Genomic DNA, 20,810 nt, shown 5'->3' on the forward strand with positions numbered 1-20,810 from the left:
TCAAGATTGGATTAAGCAAGTTCACAAGAGGCAAGCATCTACAAAGTGAGCTACTTATGAACACTGTCATAAAGATGGATAGAAGTGGCATTGGGTAATTAGCAAACCAAGAGAAGAAGGCTCAAGCTCAACAACAACACAAGTCAAAGCCAAAGCCAAAGAGATGTTTTGAGTGTGGACAAGAAGGTCACTTTGCCCATGAGTGCCAAACTCTACCACCACAACCCTTGCCTAAGCATGCTAGACCTTTTGCCTTCAATGCTCACTATATGCTTAGAAAGGATTCTAGTGGGAAAATGAAAGTTATGTTCTTAGGACCTCCCAACAAGAATAGGCCTAAGAAAATTTAGGTTGCAAAGTCACTTGTTGAGAAGGTGAAGGGCCCTCAACAAGTTTGGGTTCCTAAAGCTTGATTTCTTGTGTGTAGGTGAACTACAAGACCGGTGGAAGTCATTAGGTTATTGATAGTGGTTGCACACAACATATGACTGGTGATCCTCGTATGTTCACCTCACTAGATGAAGAAGTAGATGGACAAGAAAGAATAACATTTGGAGATAATTCAAAGGGCAAGGTTAAAGGATTGGGCAAAGTGGCAATATCAAATGATCATTCTATCTCAAATGTGCTATATGTTGCTTCATTGAGTTTCAACTTGCTATCCGTTGGACAATTATGTGATCTTGGCTTCCAATGCTTGTTCACCGAGAAGGAAGTTGTTGTATCTAAGAAGGATGATGATCAAATGATATTCAAAGGATTTAGATACAACAACCTATACTTAGTGGATTTCACCTCTGAAGATGCTAACTTGAAGACATGTCTATTCACCAAAACAACACTTGGGTGGCTATGGCATAGAAGACTTGCTCATGTTGGGATGAGCTCACTCAAGAAGCTAATGAAGAATGATTTAGTGAGAGGGTTAAAGGATGTGAAGTTTAAGAAGGACAAGCTTTGTAGTGCATGTCAAGCCAGCAAGCAAGTTGCAAATACTCATCCAACCAAAGCTTTCATATCAACCACACGAGGGCTAGAACTCCTTCATATGGATTTATTTGGACCAAAAACATACAAGAGTTTGGGAGGAAATCTTTATTGTCTTATGATTGTTGATGACTATTCAAGATACACATGAGTATTCTTCCTTCATGACAAATCCGAAGTTGCATCTTGCTTCAAGAAGTTTGCCAAGAGAGCACAAAATGAATTTGAAGTGAAGCTCAAGAAGATTAGAAGTGACAATGGGAAAGAATTTGACAACACAAACATAGAAGCCTATTGTGACGAAGTTGGGATCAAGCATGAGGTCTCCGCAACATATACTCATCAACAAAATGGTGTAGTTGAGAGAAAGAACCAAACATTGATCACTCTTGCAAGAACAATGCTAGATGAGTATAACACCCCCGAAGCTCTATGGGCGGAAGCTATCAACACCGCATGCTATGCATCCAACCGCCTATTCCTTCAAAAGTTCTATGGCAAGACACCTTATGAGTTGCTCAATGAGAAGAAGCCGAACATCTCTTTCTTTAGGGTGTTTGGTTGCAAATGCTACATCTACAAGAAGCGGCAACACCTAGGGAAGTTTTAAAGACATTGTGATATTGGTTTTGTTGTTAGTTACTCATCAAAGTCCAAAGCATATAGAGTATTTAATCATGCCACCGGCTTGGTTGAAGAAATATATGATGTGGAATTTGATGAATCTAACGGCTCCTAAGGAGCACACGAGAATCTTGATGATGTAGGTGATGAACCATTGAGGGAGGCTATAAGAATATTCTGGTTGGATACATCAAGCCTAAAGATGATGAAGATGATGTATAAGTGATTGATTCACCTTCTTCATTAAGTGTACTACAAGATGGTGATAAAGATAGGATAGTAGAAAATAAAGATACTCATGTCTCCCATGATCAAATGGTGGTACAAGCACAAGATGTTGATGCTCCACAACCTCCTCCTCAAGTGGTCAATAGAAGAAATACACCTCTACTACAAGATCATCCACAAGATCTCATCATAGGGAGTCCATCAAAGGGTGTAATGACTCGCTCATAAAAACTTGCTTCATTTATTGCTCATCACTCTTTTTGTCTCTTGCTATGAGGCTACCAAGGTAGAAGAAGCTCTTCAAGATCCGGATTGGATAAATGCCATGCATGAAGAGTTGAATAACTTCACCCGCAATGAAGTTTGGACTCTTGAAGAGTGGCCAAAAGGTGCAAGAGTCAATGGAACAAAGTGGGTGTTCCACAACAAGCAAGATGATCAAGGCGTTGTTGTGAGGAACAAGGCAAGACTAGTTGCAAAGGGGTTCTCTCAAGTTGAAGGTTTGGATTTTGGAGAGACCTTTGCACTGGTTCTAAGACTAGAAGCCATCCGTATCCTCCTTGCATATGCATCACATCATGAAATGAAACTATATCAAATGGATGTGAAAAGTGCATTTTTAAATGGCTTTATTAATGAACTAGTCTATATTGATCAACCTCCCGGGTTTGAAGACCCTAGATATCATAATCATGTTTATAGGTTGTCCAAGGCATTATATGGGCTTAAGCAAGCCCTAAGAGCTTGGTATGAGCGCCTTCAGGACTTCCTCATTGAGAAGGGCTTCATCATTGGGAAGGTCGACACCACACTATTTACCAAGAAACTTGATGGGCACATCTTCATTTGTCAAGTGTATGTTGATGATATCATCTTTGGATCATCAAATGAAGATTCTTGCAAAGAGTTTGGTGAATTGATGTCGAAGGAGTTTGAGATGTCAATGATTGGAGAGCTTACATTCTTTCTTGGTTTTCAAGTCAAGCGAATGAGAGAAGGAATTTTCATCTCTCAAGAGAAATATACAAATGATCTTCTCAAGAGATTCAAGACGAATGAATGTAAGCCAATCAAGACACCAATGCCAACTAATGGACATCTCGACCTAGATGAGGGAGGTAACACGGTTGATCAAACTTTCTACCGCTCTATGATTGGTAGCTTGTTATATTTAACCACATCTAGGCCTAACATCATGTTTAATGTGTGTATGTGTGCTAGATTTCAAGCTAATCCTAAGGAAACTCACTTGATTGCCGTAAAAAGAATCCTTAGGTATCTTAAGCACACACCAAGCATTGGCCTTTGGTATCCCAAATGAGCTGGATTTGAATTAATTGGCTATTCCGATTCGGATTATGCTAGTTACAAAGTTGATAGAAAGAGCACATCCGCAGGGTGCCATTTGCTTGGTAGATCACTTGTGTCTTGGTACTCTAAGAAATAAAATAGTGTGGCTTTGTCCACCACCGAAGCGGAATATATTGTTGCGGGTGCTTGTTGTGCACAAATTCTTTACATGAAACAAACTTTGCTAGACTATGGTGTAGTTCTAAAAAAAATACCTCTTTTGTGCGATAATGAAAGTGCGGTAAAACTTGCAAATAATCCGGTTCAACACTCTCATACCAAGCACATAGATATCTGCCATCACTTTCTTAGAGATCATGTTGCAAAGAATGATATTTCACTAGAAGGTGTAAGGACCGATGATCAATTAGCGGATATCTTCACTAAACCTCTAGATGAGGCAATATTTTGTAGATTGCGTGATGAGCTCAATGTTCTTGATTTTAGTAACTTCACTAAAAATGAGCTTGTGTTGTCCCTTGCATTAGATTATAATATACAACATGTTTAATTTTTGGTAATGCATATAGGGCTTGTCTAACATGGTTAAGATAACCGCCGTAAAGCGTGTGAAGAAGCTTAACCTTGGATCAAACTTGACAAGCAACTAAATTTAATTTCAAGTATTGCATTGCATATGCATGAATGTTGCTTTGTCGTTTATCTTCAATTGGCCTCTTATTGCCTATTTTCTTAAAAAGAATTATAGCCTAAGGCAAAATATTTTGAAAAAATTTTGAGGGTTTGAAAGAGGTCACTCACATCAGTCCTAATTAGTGTTTTTTTGGATCTTATTGGAGTTGGGACTTGATTGGGAACAGGCAGCACAAAGGACTTTGAATGTTTGCTGGAAAAAGGGTGACCGAATGCTGCACCGGACTCTGATGTCCAGCGTCCGGTCAGTTCACAGGAGGTGAACTGCTGCTGAGAAGGAGTGACCGGACGCTAAAATAGTGTCTTCCCAGCGTTCGGTCAGATGGCGATCCAATGTCCGGTCGATCAAAGACGATGAAGGCAGCTTGCACCGGACTCTGGCTGCGTCCGGTCGGTGCTCACCGGATGTGTCTGGTCGCGATTCCAGGGGTTTTAGACCTCTCTAGAATCGACCGGACGCTGGGTGGCAACATCCGGTCGCTGTCACCGGAGCGTCCGGCCAGTAGAAAACATGCGGGATTCCAACTCTTTTCTCCATTTCCTTTTCTACTCCATGGGGGCCACTATAAATCATCGCGTGTATGTTTGACCTATCCCTATTCCGCACCCTAGCGCCGCCGAGATCGCCTCTGCCGTCGCACAGCCATGCTGAAAGGTCCTAATGGCTAGAGGGGGGGGGGTGAATAGCCTAATAAAAATTTCTACAACAACCCTTAGCAAACCTAGACAATTATGAGGCGAAGCAAGTGTTGCGCTAGCCTACTAAAAATACAAGCCACCTACCACAATTTTAGTTGATATAGTTTCTATCCACACAATAGCTATGTCACTACACTAAGTTAATGTGCTCTCAAAGGCTAACTAAAGAGCCACACTAACCAAACTAACAAGCTCTCACAACTAGCTACACTAAAGAGCTTGACAACTAGTTTGCGGTAATATAAAGAGAGTGAGCATGAATGTTATACCATCGTGTCGAGAAAGGAGCCAATCAATCACAAGAATGAATAACAATGAAGACCAATCACCTTGGAATCAAATGATGAACACAATGATTTTTTTACCGAGGTTCACTTGCTTGCCGGCAAGCTACTCCTCGTTGTGGCGATTCACTCACTTGGAGGTTCACGTGCAAATTGACATCACACGCCAAACCTTTGATAGGGTGCCACACAACCAACACATGATGAGGATCACACAAGCCACGAGCAATCCACTAGAGTACCTTTTGGCTCTCCGCCGAGGAAAGGTCAAGAACCCCTCACAATCACCACGATCGGAGCCGAAGACAATCACCAACCTTCGCTCGATGATCCTCGCTGCTCCAAGCCATCTAGGTGGCGGCAACCACCAAGAGTAACAAGTGAATCCCACAGCAAAACACGAACACCAAGTGCCTCTAGATGCAAACACTCAAGCAATGCACTTGGATTCTCTCCCAATCTCACAAAGATAATGAATCAATGATGGAGATGAGTGGGAGGGCTTTGGCTAAGCTCACAAGGTTGCTATGTCAATACAAATGGCCAAGAGAGTGAGCTTGAGCTGGCCATGGGGCTTAAATAGAAGCCCCCATGAAATAGAACCGTTGTACCCCTTCACTAGGCACAACATGGGGTGACCGGACGCTCTGGTCATATTGACCGGACGCTGGACCTCAGCATGTCCTATCAAGCGATGCGTGCCACGTGTCCCCTCTCTTCAGATGTTGATCGCCCGATCTCAATGGTCAAGTGACGACCGGACGCAGCAGCTCAAAGTGACTGGATGCTGAACCCTAGCGTTCGGTCATTTCCAGTAAGCATCCAGAGACGACTTTTCACGACCGGATGCGTCCGGTCATGCTTGACCGGACACAGCTAGCATTCGGTCAGTCACCCTCAACACTATGTGTTGCCACGTCAGTAGGACCGGAAGCAGCCTTCCAACGTCCGGTTAGTTTGTGACCCAGCATTCGGTCAGAGACTGATGCTGCGTGCCCTCTGTTGTCACTGACCGGACGCGCCGGTCCAACTGAGACCAGCGTCTAGTCATTTACAGTGACCTCCGTCTTTTTGGTCTAGGGTGCCGGTGGCACCGTCGGACTATCCACACTCTACGAGCAGACACTCCGCCGGTGAAGTTCCTAACCCTCGCTCAAATGTGCTAACCACCAAGTGTATCACCTTGTGCACATGTGTTAGCATATTTTCACAAATATTTTCAAGGGTGTTAGCACTCCACTAGATCCTAAATGCATATGCAATGACTTAGAACATCTAGTGGCACTTTGATAACTGTATTTCGATATGAGTTTCACCCCTCTTAATAGTACGGCTATCGATCCTAAATGTGATCACACTCACTAAGTGTCTTGATCACCAAAACAAAATAGCTCCTACCATTTATACCTTTGCCTTGAGCCTTTTGTTTTTCTCTTTCTTCTTTTCAAGTTCAAGCACTTGATCATCACCATGGCATCACCATCATCATGTCATGATCTTCATTTGCTTCACCACTTAGAATGTGCTACCTAACTCATGATCACTTGATAAACTAGGTTAGCACTTAGGGTTTCATCAATTCACCAAAACCAAACTAGAGCTTTCATATGCCTTGCCGCCTATCGAAACGCCGTGCCCGCACCGCTCCTCCGCGCCGCTGCTCGCGCCTCCCCTGCCCGTAGCCTCACCACCGCTACCCGTGCCATGCACCACCACTACTGTGCCCTGCCGCACCGCTGCTGCCCGCGCCCTGCGCCGCCGCCCGCGCCACGCCCTGCCCGCGCCATCCACGTCCGCCGTGCTCCAGTGCCACCATCGTGCCCTAGCGCCCCCATTGCAACCTCGCTGGAGACCACAGTCTCCATCCAATGCCACCGTCCAACGCCTCAGAGCTGTCGTCGTAACCCTAATCTCCTATTGCCGACCCGATGGTTCCCCGATCCATTCCTCTTCTCGTCGTTTTGCCGATTCGTCAGGTAGCAAGCCCTCAGTTCTAATTTCGTACCCAATTGCTTGCTTTCTTAGGGTTTCACATTTTTAGATATATTGTAATTATTTGTATATCCTATCTATTCTATCGTGCAGCGAGTCGGTGCCATTGAGGTCCTATTTGTAGTTGTCAATCAACTCGGGGCCAAGCTCACGAGTATGGATTGAGGCCAAGCCTTGGAAGTGACAGTTGGTAGTTGATTCTTGTCAGCGGCAGTTGTTCTTTTTAGATCCATCAGATGGCTCATGTCAAGAATGTTGGAGGAGGTCCTGGTGATGAGGATCCAAGACCCCGCCTCGCTTGCCTACAGATCCAAAAGGCAAGGCGACGAAGAAGCTTGCAACAAAGAAGTGGAAGTATCCGGATGTAGATACAGCTAGAGCAGCCATAGTTGCAGCAGTAGCAGAGCGTGCAGAGGCAGGAGGTGCTAGGAGTGGAGTCCAGATCGCAGATCAGCTCTCTCCATCTACGAGGGCTGCACTAGAGCAGGTTGAGCGTCGTCATGGTGGTCCAGCTAGGACTGTCATAGTTGCGAGATGACGAGTTGTCTTGGATGAGAGTCAGCCTCAGGGGGAGTCACAGCAGGAGCCACAGCCAGTAGAGCAGACTCAGGAGGGAGAGCAGGCCGAGGAGATAGAGCAGGCACCTTAGCCACAGCTTCGCCGCTCTGGTCGTACCTATGCTCCAGTCACTCCGAGGTCAGAGACGCAGCAGCGGGGTTCACGCCCACCGCCTAGACCACAGGATTCGCCTCTAGTGACCCACTTGGATTTGAGGGCCACCATGGCCAAGCAGGTTTAGCAACTCAGATTTGTGGACTTTGAGCAATGGATTCCACCGAGGTGGGATGAGCGTGCTTCAGAGGGTTTCTACACACCTCTGTACGAAGATTTTTATAATGCATATCTTAACAGTGGGGCTGTATTCAGATCTCAGAGGGTGTGTAACATTGAAACCATTGTAGCAGCAGCTGGAGAGCACATTCACCCCTACCTATCTTACCTGCTAGGGCTGACAGATTTACTTGGACGGATAGACTTATATGTTACATCTTGGGCCCGTCAGTTCTATGCTACACTCTAGATTGACCCACATCATAGATTTATACACTTTGCATTCAGTGGCAGAGATTATAGACTGACGAGCACTAGGGTCAGAGAGATACTCAGGCTTCAGGAGCAGCCCATCTAGCTACATGAGGTTTGCTATGGATAGACAGTGCCCCCTAGACGCCCTCATGGCGGTATGGTGCCCCCTATAGATCTAGTCCGCCACTGCTTCACAGAGCCATTCGGCGAGGGGTCTAGCAGGACACCCATTGATCTCACTCCCACTACTAGAGTGCTTGATGCCATTATGAGGAGAACACTACTTCCGAGGATGGGCTATCACGAGGGCTTGACTCGTATACAGTTATGGTTACTGAACTCTCTGATGCAGCAGATAGTGTTTGACATTTGGGATTTCCTTCTATCAGAGATGGAGGATACTATTGCAGAGGGGTTCAGGGGTCACAGGCAGCTACCATATGCTCACTAGATTACATTCCTGATCCATAGGGCAGTTACTGTGAGGCCACCAGAGATGCTGGCAGAGTATAGTGGTGCCACTACAGAGTTCCCTGCATACAACATGACTCAGATGATCTGACATAGTGCAGTGAGGACACCTAGCCAGCCAAGTCGATGTCCAGAGGTGCCAGAGACTATAGCTCAGCAGGATGAGACTATCAGGGGCATAGCAGCTATAGAGGAGGAGCAGCTTGATGCTCAGCAGGAGGGGATAGTCGAGAGTGACCCTAGTGACAGCTCAGATAAGGACTACCGGGACATTCCTCAGATGCCTCCTCGACGACATGACCATGAGGCCGGTAGCTCCAGTTCAGTTCCACCTGCACCGTAGACAGACTCCGCTATACTTGCCATACTTAAGCGAATGAGGCAGGATCAGGCTTGCCAGGCTCAGGAGACCGCCGCTACTTTTGCACAGTTTTAGACTTGGCAGGATGAATTTCAGCGACAGCAGCAGGCCATACAACAGCAGCAGTAGGCCATGCATCAGCAGCAGCTCCTCATGCAGCAGCAGCTACTTGGGTTTATGCAGCATGTTGTGACAACTATTGGGGTTCCACCGCCACAGCCTTCACCCCAGCTTGGTCAGCCTGCCACCACTTCTATGACTCTAGCTTTATAGCCTAGTGGACTTCGGAGTCAGGGACAACCACCAGCACAGTTTGCTTCACCTACAGAGCAGGTGTCCCAGTGGTTTGCCTCGCCAGTGTTAGCCCCACAGTTCATGCCTCTTCAGACGGGCTTCACAGCGGCTCAGACTTTCTCGCTACTAGTGCCAGATACCTTAGTCTCTAGGAGTCTTGGAGCGACTTTTAGTGAGTTGATAGGGCAACCTACTCCGCCATATTTGCATATCCTAGGTCCTTCTATAGTTGCACCTATTACCAGGACTATAGAGATGCTCTCTTCCTCAGTGGCATCATCAGAGCCGGCTGCTCCAGTCATACCTGCACAGTCTACAACAGCTCTAGTTGTTGATCTGACCTAGACCGCTTTAGCGTCACTTCCAGCTATAGAGGGTCAGACTGCTTAGAGCTCTGGTTTAGATGATGATGGCACTCAGTTCCAGCTTGCTCCTTGTACCTTAGCGCCCAACTCGTCCGCTGCAGCCCCACCGACTGACCCTTAGGTTTTGGTGTTTGATGTCAAAGGGAGAGAGGGATCGAGTATGTTAGTCTTAGGGGGAGCGACATATCTAGGGGGAGCTTAGTTTATCTATTAGATTATCTATTACATTTGAAGTTTTATGTATGATACACTATTATGCATTCGTGTGTTTACTTTTATGCATCAAACTATATTTATGTGATAGTGATATCTATGTGATCGTGATATATGACATGTGTGCTCTCTACTTTGAATTATTTATATGTCATATCACTTGTGCAATGCTCATTTGCTTTGCTTCCGTGTTTTACTCCGATGCAAATGAGCTTTATTACCTGTACTCATGCTTATTTCATATCTTTTGAGTACATCATGTTGGCTTGGGTCATATAAGCTTGCCTAACTCTTTTGTTCTTATTGTCAAAAGCTTATATGAACCAAGCATGTTAAAAACCTCAACTCTTTCATATACTCGAGGTGGTATTGTCATCAATCACCAAAAAGGGAGAGATTGAAAGCATCTAGGCCCCTAGTTGGGTTTTGGTGATTAATGACAATACGTGATTACTATGATTAACGTGTGTTTTGTAGAGGCAATTAAGTTAGGTTATGGTAATGGAGATCGATTGGGCTATCATGGTGGTCATGCCCCTACGATGGAAATCGTTTTGGTTTTCAAAGGATGGACAACAAGGTTAAGGTTGGACTAATTCTAAGTGTCGTTTGGTGTTGAAGAGACACTTAGAGTAGTTTAGGACTTTGTTTTTCCTTTGGTCGTACTATTAAGGGGGGTATGGACGGGTAGCTTGACCTAGGTGAGTCTAGTGGGTTAGGTGTGGTGCACACTTGCTAAACCTAGCACTAGGTAGCTCCTAAAAAGCCCTTAGATCCATTTGAGCAAACTTCATTCACGTACGATCGAAAGTTGGAAGTGAATGGAGGGTCAAATACTGACCGGACACTGGCTTCGGTGTGACCGGACGCTGGCGCAGAGTCCGGTCAGTTCATTTGATCAAGGTGAAGTCGTCTGGAAGTGACTGGACGCTGAGAGGTGAAGTCCGGTCGACTCCAATAAGGTTCCAGAGAGGGAAAATCACGACCGGACGCTGTCCAGCGTCCGGTCATCATTTGATCACTGGAATTCAGGGTGAACTGACCGGCGCGTCCGGTCAACATGACCGGAGCACCCGGTCACCCCGCAGAGGCACATAACGGTTCGTTTTTCAGCCCATATTATAAATACTTCCTCCATTCGTGTGTGGGGATACTTTTGCTCATTCCAATAGCTGAGAAACATCTTTGTGAGTGCCAAGAAGAGCAAGGTCCTAGTGAGGTGATTGAGATTTGAGAATCCCGGAGAGAGCCCTTATTAGTGAGATCAAGAGTAGCAAAGTATGCATCCACCCTTCTCATTAGGCCTGTCGTGGTCAAGTGAGAGTTTGTGCTTGTTACTCTTGGTGATCGCCATCACCTAGACGGCTTGGTGGTGATTGAGAGCTTGGTGATCATCCGGCGGTGCTTGTGGATGGCCCAACTCAAGTTGTGAGCGGTTGTGGGTGATTCACCGCGACGGAGTATCAAAGAATCAACCCGTAGAGAGCACTTGATCCTTACGCGGATCAAGGGGGAGCTACACCCTTGTGCGGGTGCTCCAATGAGGACTAGTGGGGAGTGGCGACTCTCCGATACCTCGGCAAAACATCGCCGCGTTCCTCCTTCTCTATTTACTTTGAGCATTTACTTTGAGCAATTCAATACTTGTCTTTACATTCATAGAATTGCCATGCTAGAGTAGGATTGAAACATAGGTTGCAAGACTTTTTGTACGGTAGAACATTAGAAACACTTTTTAGGCACAAGGGGTTAATTGGGCTAACCGTTGGATTTAATTATTGCAAAGAAATTTAGAATTAGCTCAATTCACCTCCCCTTTTGGGCATCTTGATCCTTTCAGCCGGGCCATGTCTCTCCTACTGTAATGATAAAAAGCACGATCTCATCTCATACTCCTATATCTCCTTTCCCCCCTCTTTTTCCTTTTGTAAATACTAGGTAGCGTGCCTGTGCGTTGCTACGGGATAGCTAACATTTTGTACTAAAAACACATGGATCGTACGATAAGATAACAATACTGTAAAAAATAAATACCAACATTAAAGTGACATTTAATCCAAAAAGCAAACTTTATAAATTTAACATAGTCACGGAGTGTGCGGCGTGGCAGGCTCACAAACTCTACTTTATAGACATTTTCGTGATGCGGTTAAGATAATGTTTTATATTAGTAGGAAGAAATCTCCGATATCCATTTCTTTCGTGCTCACAAACTAATGACCCTGGTGCAACAATGGGAAATACAAAGGAGCTATCCTCCTGAATGCACGGAACCAACGATCGTGCCATCCCACGATCACTGGTATGGTGTTGTTTAGCACTATTGTTCATTATTATCGCTAACTTGTTTCGTTGGTTTTATTCAAGTAATTTATGTTTGTAATTATGCAGGTGCTAATTCGGTTGATCCCACATTGGCACATGAGAAAAGTGGAGAAAGTCGACAAAACTCATGGTTTTGAGAACATACATGTGTAATAGTTATGAATGCCCGTGCGTTGCAACGGGAAAAAATAATACCATGATAATATATGTACGAATGTGTGTTTACTATTACTCAAAAAAGAGTTTAGAATATTAATATTACACGAGTTTTAGTAAAGGATAGACAATTAAAATATTACTCAAGTTTTGATATGAAATATACATTACACATTTCCTGGTGTCACCTGCACTTCTGCACCACCACTCGCCTCCCCGGCTCCCCTTATCGCCGATTGGCAGCGCTGCTCCTTGCCGACTTCCCCACTCCCCTCCCCACCCTCCAGCGAGTAGCCACCAGTGATGCTCCTTCTCTTCCTCCACATGTTTATAGCCAATCGTCATCATTACAGAAGTGTTAGTGGAGCATATACAATTAATGATAAATAAAGCATATAATTTAAGAAGGAAGGGTCTGGTGCAAGCGGTAAAGTCTTACCGCCTGTGACCGGAAGGTCCCGGGTTCGAGTCGTGGTCTCCTCACATTGCACAGGCGAGGGTAAGACTTGCCACTAACACCCTTCCCCAGACCCCGCACAGAGCGGAAACTCTTTGCACCGGGTGCGCCCCCTTTAAAGCATATAATTTAAGTTTTTCTTTGAAATCAAAGCAAGCAAATTCATTCATAATAGAAATCAAAGCAAGCAAATTCATTCATAATAGCCATGTTCGCTACGACACTATTTTACTATATTTTGCCTATAATGTGTTTAAGATATTATTGTAGGCTTGCAAGAATTAATAATCTATAGGAATTCCCTTCATACATCAATAAATCCATAAATAGACCAAAAAAAAAGTTCTTGCCCAACAAACATTCAATTAGAGAAGGTGGTAAGATCCTCAAGTTATAATGAAAAGCTACATTGTATTCCTCTTTGAAACATTATTCACCAATGAACTAAGAAAAAAAAAGCAGAAAATGTATGGCTAGCTAGCAGGTACAAATAGGCATTTTCATTTATTTTTTTTGCGAACAGGCATTTTCATATTATTACAACTAAGGATGATCAATATACTTGAAACTGGCAGGTAGCATTTCTAGGCAGCTAAAACTGAAACATGACCCTGATGCTGCTGCTGACGCTCTCATCAGTTATGATGCAGCGCTGAAGTTCCAGCTCATCGGCCAGTCCTGTGGATCCATCAATCCTTGTCCCTGCTTAGCACGAGCAATTCAGAAGCAAGAAATGCTATGTACAAAAGATAAACAGAAGCCTACTGCAAAAGACGCAGCCCCGCAGATGACCTTCTTGGGCTCTAAACAGAGGCAGCCTCGTTAGGCTCTGTGCACCAGAGAAGTAGTAAAATGAAGTGTGGTTTCATTCTAAAAAAAAGGCAGGAAAAAGATACTGCTAAGAAGTTGTAAATTTATTGCAGAGAACAGCAACCTTTTATACTGCAGAGAACAACATCTATCGTACATTTCATAGCTAAGCAGTCTTGCACCACAATGCAGCATCGTTTTTTAAAAAAATACTACCATTTTGAGGGCAAAGAGCAATGCTGAACGAGCAATATATTGGTGAGGAAACTAAACAGGCACGACGTGGATATGAACTACTCTGAACGCAGGCTGACAAATGCTCCAAGTCATGAAGTCAAAGACAGTATCAGCAGCTCTGAAGACTGACCGCTATCACCTATCAGAATGAATGTAGATTCAGTGCAAGAAACACCAAACACAAGCAGCACTACAACAAGCGTGCAGTTAACATCAGCACTCGGGAAAAGACCTCGTGGAGTCCCTGTAACAGTGATTCAGCCTCACAAACTCTGAAAGTCTGAAACCATTTGACACACACTCTGAATAGTGGACTGGTGAAGCTAAACAGGCTTCAAACTCTGGCAATCAAACCTATTACCTATGAATCCTGTTTGAATTCTTGCAAACACTGCACAATGGAAGGACTGGCTCAAGCAAGCAATAAAGCATCTCCAGTGATTCAAGGAAATACCCATCCAAAAACTCTAAATTCCTTTCATGCTTCAAATCAAACTGAGTTCACTTTTATCTACTCAGATCATCTAGAGTGGTACAACTATTTTTATGTTTCAGAAAGTAAGACCATAAGAGAAGCTAACGCGCTATGATGCAATTTAAGCTTGCAGATTGTTGTCACCTCACCTGCAATGCAAATATTATGAATAACCTACAATGCATTATTTAATCTCCAATGTTAAAATAATGGGAATGCCCATAAAAGGCTGGTCTGATAGCATGCATTGAACACAAAGAGTAGACCAGCTAACATGTAAAAAAAAAGGGCGTACCCAGTGCAGAGAGCTCCCGCTCTGTGCGGGGTCTAGGGAAGGGTGTTAGTAACAAGCCTTACCGTTGCCAGTGCAATGCGAGGAGACCGCGACTCGAACCTGGGACCTTCCGGTCACAGGCGGTAAGACTCTACCGCTTGCACCAGGCCTGCCCTTCAGACCAGCTAACATGTGAGGAAAATAATAACGATCCTTGGTTTTTTAGAATGAAAGCTACTGTAATGTTTTGAATATATTTTACTCATTTTTAAAATCATAAAATCCATATTCATGTCAGACCAGCAGACTTGGTTCCGAAACAAATGGCAAGACAAGCAACTAACAAAACTGTACCATTTAAAAAAATCAACAAGAAATGCTCTGACTGGAGAATTGAAAAATGAAAGTAGTTCTCTTTAGTGTGCCATCACCAGTAACATATAAGGAAAACACCAGACATACAAATTGCAGTGAATTTCATCGTTCATGTGGATATTCAACTATTTTCATCCTCCCTTTAGCTATTAAAGACATAAGTGAAAATCCCTGGTCGACTGTAGTAGGTGGGTTCCTGAAAGATTGGCAAAAAGGATAATGTCTGGAAACACATAAGGATATTGGGCCATTTTTTTGGAAATTTATGTGCTACCTTGACGATGATTTCACATGAGTGAACCTGAGGCCCGTTAGTTACTGAACTGCTGCTCAATGCATTCTCTAAGATAAGACAGTGAAATGAAAGAAATACAGAACCATGTACACCACTGCACAAGTCTCACAAGGCAATACAGAACCTTCCTCACCTGTTTGTGCATGCAAAACCAGTTCTGGACTTCTGGTTACCGGTGGCTGGTGGGCTGTATTTCTAATAGCTGTTACGGTGAGGTTGATTTTTAATTTATGTTTGATCAATCACGATTATATTCCCTGTGCCGAGAACTCGTCTGGGGATTCCACCAATTTAGCATGTCCCACAGAGACAATAAAGAACAAGCTGACTGCAGGCAGCAAAGTAACATGCATTGTTCAGCCATTCAATCCTATCATTGGTCATTTGCAGAATTCCAAAACATTCTGAACATAAGGGAGTGAGGCCAAACCTGGATCTTTTGCTGTTGCATCTCCAATGTCACAGCGAGGAGGGAGTATAGGAGAAGCGCAGCGCCACTGTTGCGTCGAGGAACCAGTTGTAGTATCAAATCAGTGGTAGCAACAAATTAACTAAACGATAATTTTGATATTGACCTCCTGCTTCAATTACTGAAATGTTAACATACTTCTTTAGATCAGGATACAACTTTGCCAAGTCTTCATTCACAAAGTTGTGCAACTCTGCAGCAACTATAATCAGAGGCCAGGGGCACAACAATTACTCCCCAAATCCCCAATTAGTAACCTCCTCACAAACACTAACAGAGAAACAGTAGATTGGCAGCAGCAGCAGCAAAGATACCGTTGGCCTGACCGCATGGGCAAAGCAGATCAAAGCACGCCAAGGTTGGGAGGATGGGAAGCACAAGGGCTAGGACACATTCAGAGCAAAGTTTATCAAAGCACACAGAATAGCAGACGCAGATCCAGTAAAGGACATTGGGCGTGCACATGTACGCCTCGTAACCTTTGAAAGGGATCAAAGTTAGTAGGCATAATACATTTATACACTTGTAATCAGATCAGATTCGAATACAAACAGCTAGGGTTCATACCTGTTGGGTGGCCGTCGCCGGCGAAGGGCCCGACCAAGACCTGAGCACCTGGCGTGCGCCGGCGGCGCGAAGCAGCAACGGTGGCGGGATGCGGGATGGCGGAGGGCGGCGGCGTGAGCGCGACAGGGCATGGGGCCAGGGTTCGGATGCTTGGTTTCGCACAGCACAAAGGGAAGAGAAGGGGTGAGCATACCTGTTGGGTGCTCGTCGCCGGCGAAGGCCCGACCAAGACTTGAGCACCTGGCGTGCGGAGGCGGCGGTGTGAGCGCGACCGGTCATGTGATCCTCGGAAGGAGCGCGATTGGAGGCAGCATCTCGCGAGGGCAGAGAGCGTGATTGGAGCCTGGTGGACGTCCGGTTTCACCGCGCGTCCTGGTCCACGCGCGGGGGAGCGTGCGAGCGAGCGCCAGGGAAAAGAGGACGTTTGGGTCCACCGCGCGGAGGAGCGTGCGTGCGCGCCGGGGGAGGCGAGCGAGCAAGGGAGAGCATGCGACGCCGCCAGGGAGAAAGATAACGAACCGGGGTAGCACGCCGGGAGCCTCGCCGAAGCACCGTGGACCGGCCGCGCCACCTCCCGCCCGCGGGGTCCACGTCCGCGCGTACCGTGGCTGCCTGGGGAAGCTCGCGTGCTAGGGCCGCGGCTGCCGCACCGCCGGGTCCGCGCGCTACCGTGCCGTCTGGGCTGCGCGCCGGCTTCGCGTGCTCCTATGCCGCCGATGCTGCACACTACCGGGGTCGCACGCCGGCCTGTCTGGCCTCTTCCGCGGCGCCTCCACACTCCGGGGCTCGTGTGTACCTCCTCCGCGCGACGTATGGGGAGAGAGGAGTAGAGGAGGACCTGGTCGCGCCGGAGGCCTCAACCGCGCCGCTAGGGTTTGCCCTCGCCGGTGCCCCTGTGGTAGCGCAGCACAGGGTCGGGCCACCGGAGCCGGGTAGATGGAGGAGTGTAGCGCGCGTCGCGAATCGGAGCCGGCGAGGGCGGAGCGGCGGCTTCGCGGCGCCGTGGCTACCAGCGACGGCAGCGCTGCCTCGAGGGGTGGGGGCCGGAAAACCCTAGCCTCGTCGGGGTAGGGCGGCCATGGAGTGCGATGGCGTGGGCGAGCGCAGTGATGGAGCGGCGGCGCGAGGGCAGGGAGAGAGAGGGAGCGTCGGCGTGCGTTGCTACGGGAGAGGCGGATCGGACGCGTGGAGGCGGCGACGGCGAGGCGGCCGGGCGCGGCATCCGTGCGCGCTGCGGCCAGGGGAGAGGAAGAGGAGGTGGATGCGGAGCGGTGGGGGCGGGCGGGAGCTGGCGTCGGCGTGGATCGGACGCACGGTGGGTAGGGGCCGGTGATTGCGGCGTTCTAGCGATTTGCGCGCGAACGGAAGGCGGGTATCGCAGAGAGGCGGAGCGAAGATGACAAAAAAAAAAAAAAATCATATGAAAAATAATTTTATTTTATTCTTTTTAGTTATACGAGAAAATAGTATTCTATTTCTAGGTAGAATTGCATCTAGTATTCTAGTTGCATACATGCATGAGTCTATTCAAGATACTGCCATCATGTCAGAATCGAAAAGGGCAAAGAAAATTTTTCTCGGCCCACCTGTGCAGTGCAAGGAGCATATATGTGCACGGCACCCCACCACCCCCATCCAGCTATACTATCCAAAATAGACCCATTTGTCTGTTTTCCTCTATAACAGGCCTCTCAAATCTATCCCAGTAAAAAATGACACGTGGGATCCATGTGTCAACCTCTTCCTTATCACTTCGCCACAAACGAACTCGCCATGTGAGCTCGCGTCAAGCGCCAGGGGAGGCCCGCTCGTGGGTGGGCAGCAACTCAGCCATATGAGCTTGGGCAGCCGCCGGGGCAGGGCCCCTCATGGGAGGGCGCCCCTCTACTTGTCTGTTTTCTACGGTAACACTATCTAAAACATGCCTCCCAATTCTATCCTAGTAGAGACACGTGGGACCCATGTATCATCCTCTTCCTTATCTCTTCTCCACAAACGAACACGGCCATGCGAGCTCGCGTCGACCACCTATGGCCGGGGCCAGCAAGCGGCGACATAATCCACAAGAGCACTCCGGAATAGTCATATAACTTTCTCACCAACCTGGCTTAAAAGCACTCTGGAATAGTTATATAACTTTCTCACTGACCTAGCTCAAATGCATATGCTCATGACAAAATGCAATGATATAATGCAGCTGCAAGTATACTTACCTCATCTACCATATTCATCCACCATCATAAACATCCACTTACCTCATGATGATCAACGTAGGATAAGAGATTCATCAATAAAATCATATATAACTTACTTTAAAGGGACAACTGAATTCATGATTAGGTATATTATCTTGATTCAGTTAATGTTATGACAATGTGTAGGTGGAATAAACAAGTCAAGCCGTAGCAACCACCACTACGTTTACTTGCCTCGAGACAACGATGCAAAAACGTGAGCTAGAACGATCCAAACGCGGTCTACCTGTTCAAACATCATCACCTTAGAAAATAAACTCATACAAATATTAACAAATGACACATAAATCACTTCTACAGCTCGTGCTACCGTTTCTCCCAAAACAGCGACCAAACAATCAATCAAGAGTAGGAACCCTACTTCACTTTTTTGTTGTGGATAAATTACTTGTTCAAAAATTATGAAACTTTTACAGAAGATGAAAAACACTATCATCTAGAACTTTGATATAATACAATCTAGCATATTAGATGTCCAAGACCGCATAAACAACCTTTGAACTTAACTGAACGTTTCTGACAACTAAAATAGGACAACAAATTTCTAAAACACATAAATGCAGTTATACTAGTCCAAAAATTATATTGTTTACCAATCTGGTAAGCCTAAGAAAAACACTATAACTTTTGTTCAGATCATATGTTCAAAGTCATCTATTAAGACGGTGAAAAACAGATTAAATCTAAAACGGTCACGATTCTCGTTACTGAAAAATAGCCATCTTAAAAAGACCATATCTCTCAAACTACAAGGGTTATGATGGTGATCTTGCTGTCAAAGGAAACATGCTGAAGTCATCTACAACTTTGTCAACAACGACATATTTTAGAGCCTGTTTGGTTCCATTTAGTCTCTGGACTAAAGTTTAGTCCCTACATGTTTGGATCCAAGGACTAAAGGTTATTAAAGCTACTATACAAAGACCAAAATGCCCCTCTTCTCACTCTCCCTCTCCTTCTGTGCATTAACGAGGGGTAGGGGTGTCTTTTGGCTGGTTTAGTCCCCTTTAGTCATCCCAAGGGACTAGAGGACTAAACCCGTTTAGTCACTTTTTAGTCACCTTATTTGGCAATTTAGTGACTAAAAGGGGCCAAAACCTAGTCACCTGGAACCAAACAAGGCCTTATTAAGGCCATTAAGATGCCCTAAAAATTCGATGAACACAGACAGCACAACCTAGGCCCACTCGCTAGAGGGCGACAACTCAGCCATGCGAGTTTGCGGCAGCCGCTGGGGGAGGGCCGCTCGCGGAAGGGCGTCGTGTCAGATGGGGTTAGATAAGGGAACCTCCCGCACCAGCGTCAGACGATACGTCGAGGTCTAGGGCCAACCGGGGCTGATGCACTGGCGGCCGTGGGGAACCTCCAGGCTAGGGCGGACGGGTCGATGGCCCTCCAGGCCGTGTCGTCGACGGTGGACCTCCCAAGTCATGCGATGGAGGCCGTGGGTGGAGTTGAGCAGGGTAGAAAAATCCGTGATCCAAAATTTGGGTAGCCAAGTTGGGGGCCAATAGGAATGGGTGGTGGCAGAGGAAAATAGGAGGCCAACAAATCTGGGGGGGTCTAGTAGGGGGGGGGGGGAGAAAAATCCATGATCTAGAATTTGGGTAGCCAAGTAGGGGGCAACAGGAATGGGTGGTGGGACGGGGAAAATAGGAGGCCAACAAATTTGGGGGGTCCAGTAGGAGGGAATCCATGATCTAGAATTTGCGTTGCCGAGTAGGGGGCCAACAAAAATGGACGGTTGGAGGGAAAAAATAGGAGGTGATGTGACCACGCCAGCGTCGGGGACCTCGGCGATCTCTCCGACCACCTCGGCGAGCTCTCCGACCACCTCGGCGATCTCTCTGACCACCTCGGTGACCTCTCCGACCACCTCGGCGACCTCTCCGACCACCTCAGCGAGCTCTCCGACCACCTCAGCGACCTCTCCGACCACCTCACCGGCTGATACACCACTCCAAGTCCCTACTGGAGCAATCACCCATAGCCACGCCCGAAAGATACAACAAGAGGTGCACGCGCTACTTTGTGAATTTCAATTAAACATTGATGGTAATTTCGAGCTACCTAAGTCGTGCATGTTGTTATTACTCAGGTTCTCCGAGAAGGAAGACAAGGATACATCAAGGATGGATCAGAGAGAAGAGCTACGTTCGAGTCAACCCAGCATGATAGAACCATCCAGAAGAAACAGTCATATCTTTTGTCTCCCAAAGGCTATGAAGGAAGGAGTTATGACCAAAACATTAAAGACTGCACCGAAGCCCAGAAGACACGTGGAAACTGAAGACCACCTCGTGAATGCTCTTGGCCGTTGACCTCCCACCTCCCAACCTAGCTTCTTTAGTTCACATCTATCTTAGAGACTTCTCATAGTATAAATATTACCTCTAGGCTACTAGAAAAGGACCTTTTTGATGATTTGATAATTCCAGTGATATTGCAGCCGAGCCACCGAGTGCTTACTCAAACCCTTGTTCTTCCTTGTTCTTCCTGGACTTGTG

The 20,810-nt window shown here is 46.3% G+C and overlaps 1 protein-coding gene across 1 annotated transcript; it reads right to left on the bottom strand.

Annotated features, from left to right (window-relative positions):
• Positions 1-13,043: 13,043 nt before the first annotated feature.
• On the bottom strand, positions 13,044-18,273 carry LOC136524093 (uncharacterized). The gene is made up of 4 exons (XM_066517567.1): positions 18,262-18,273; positions 16,049-16,886; positions 15,443-15,960; positions 13,044-15,340 (listed from the first exon to the last, which is right to left on the bottom strand). Exons 1-3 carry the CDS (start codon positions 18,271-18,273, stop codon positions 15,752-15,754), a joined length of 1,059 nt encoding a protein of 352 aa, XP_066373664.1. The 3' UTR covers positions 13,044-15,340; positions 15,443-15,751.
• Between the last annotated feature and the right edge of the window lie 2,537 nt (positions 18,274-20,810).

The sequence above is a fragment of the Miscanthus floridulus genome, chromosome 18 (assembly GCF_019320115.1).
Source record: "Miscanthus floridulus cultivar M001 chromosome 18, ASM1932011v1, whole genome shotgun sequence".
Lineage (NCBI taxonomy): Eukaryota > Viridiplantae > Streptophyta > Magnoliopsida > Poales > Poaceae > Miscanthus > Miscanthus floridulus.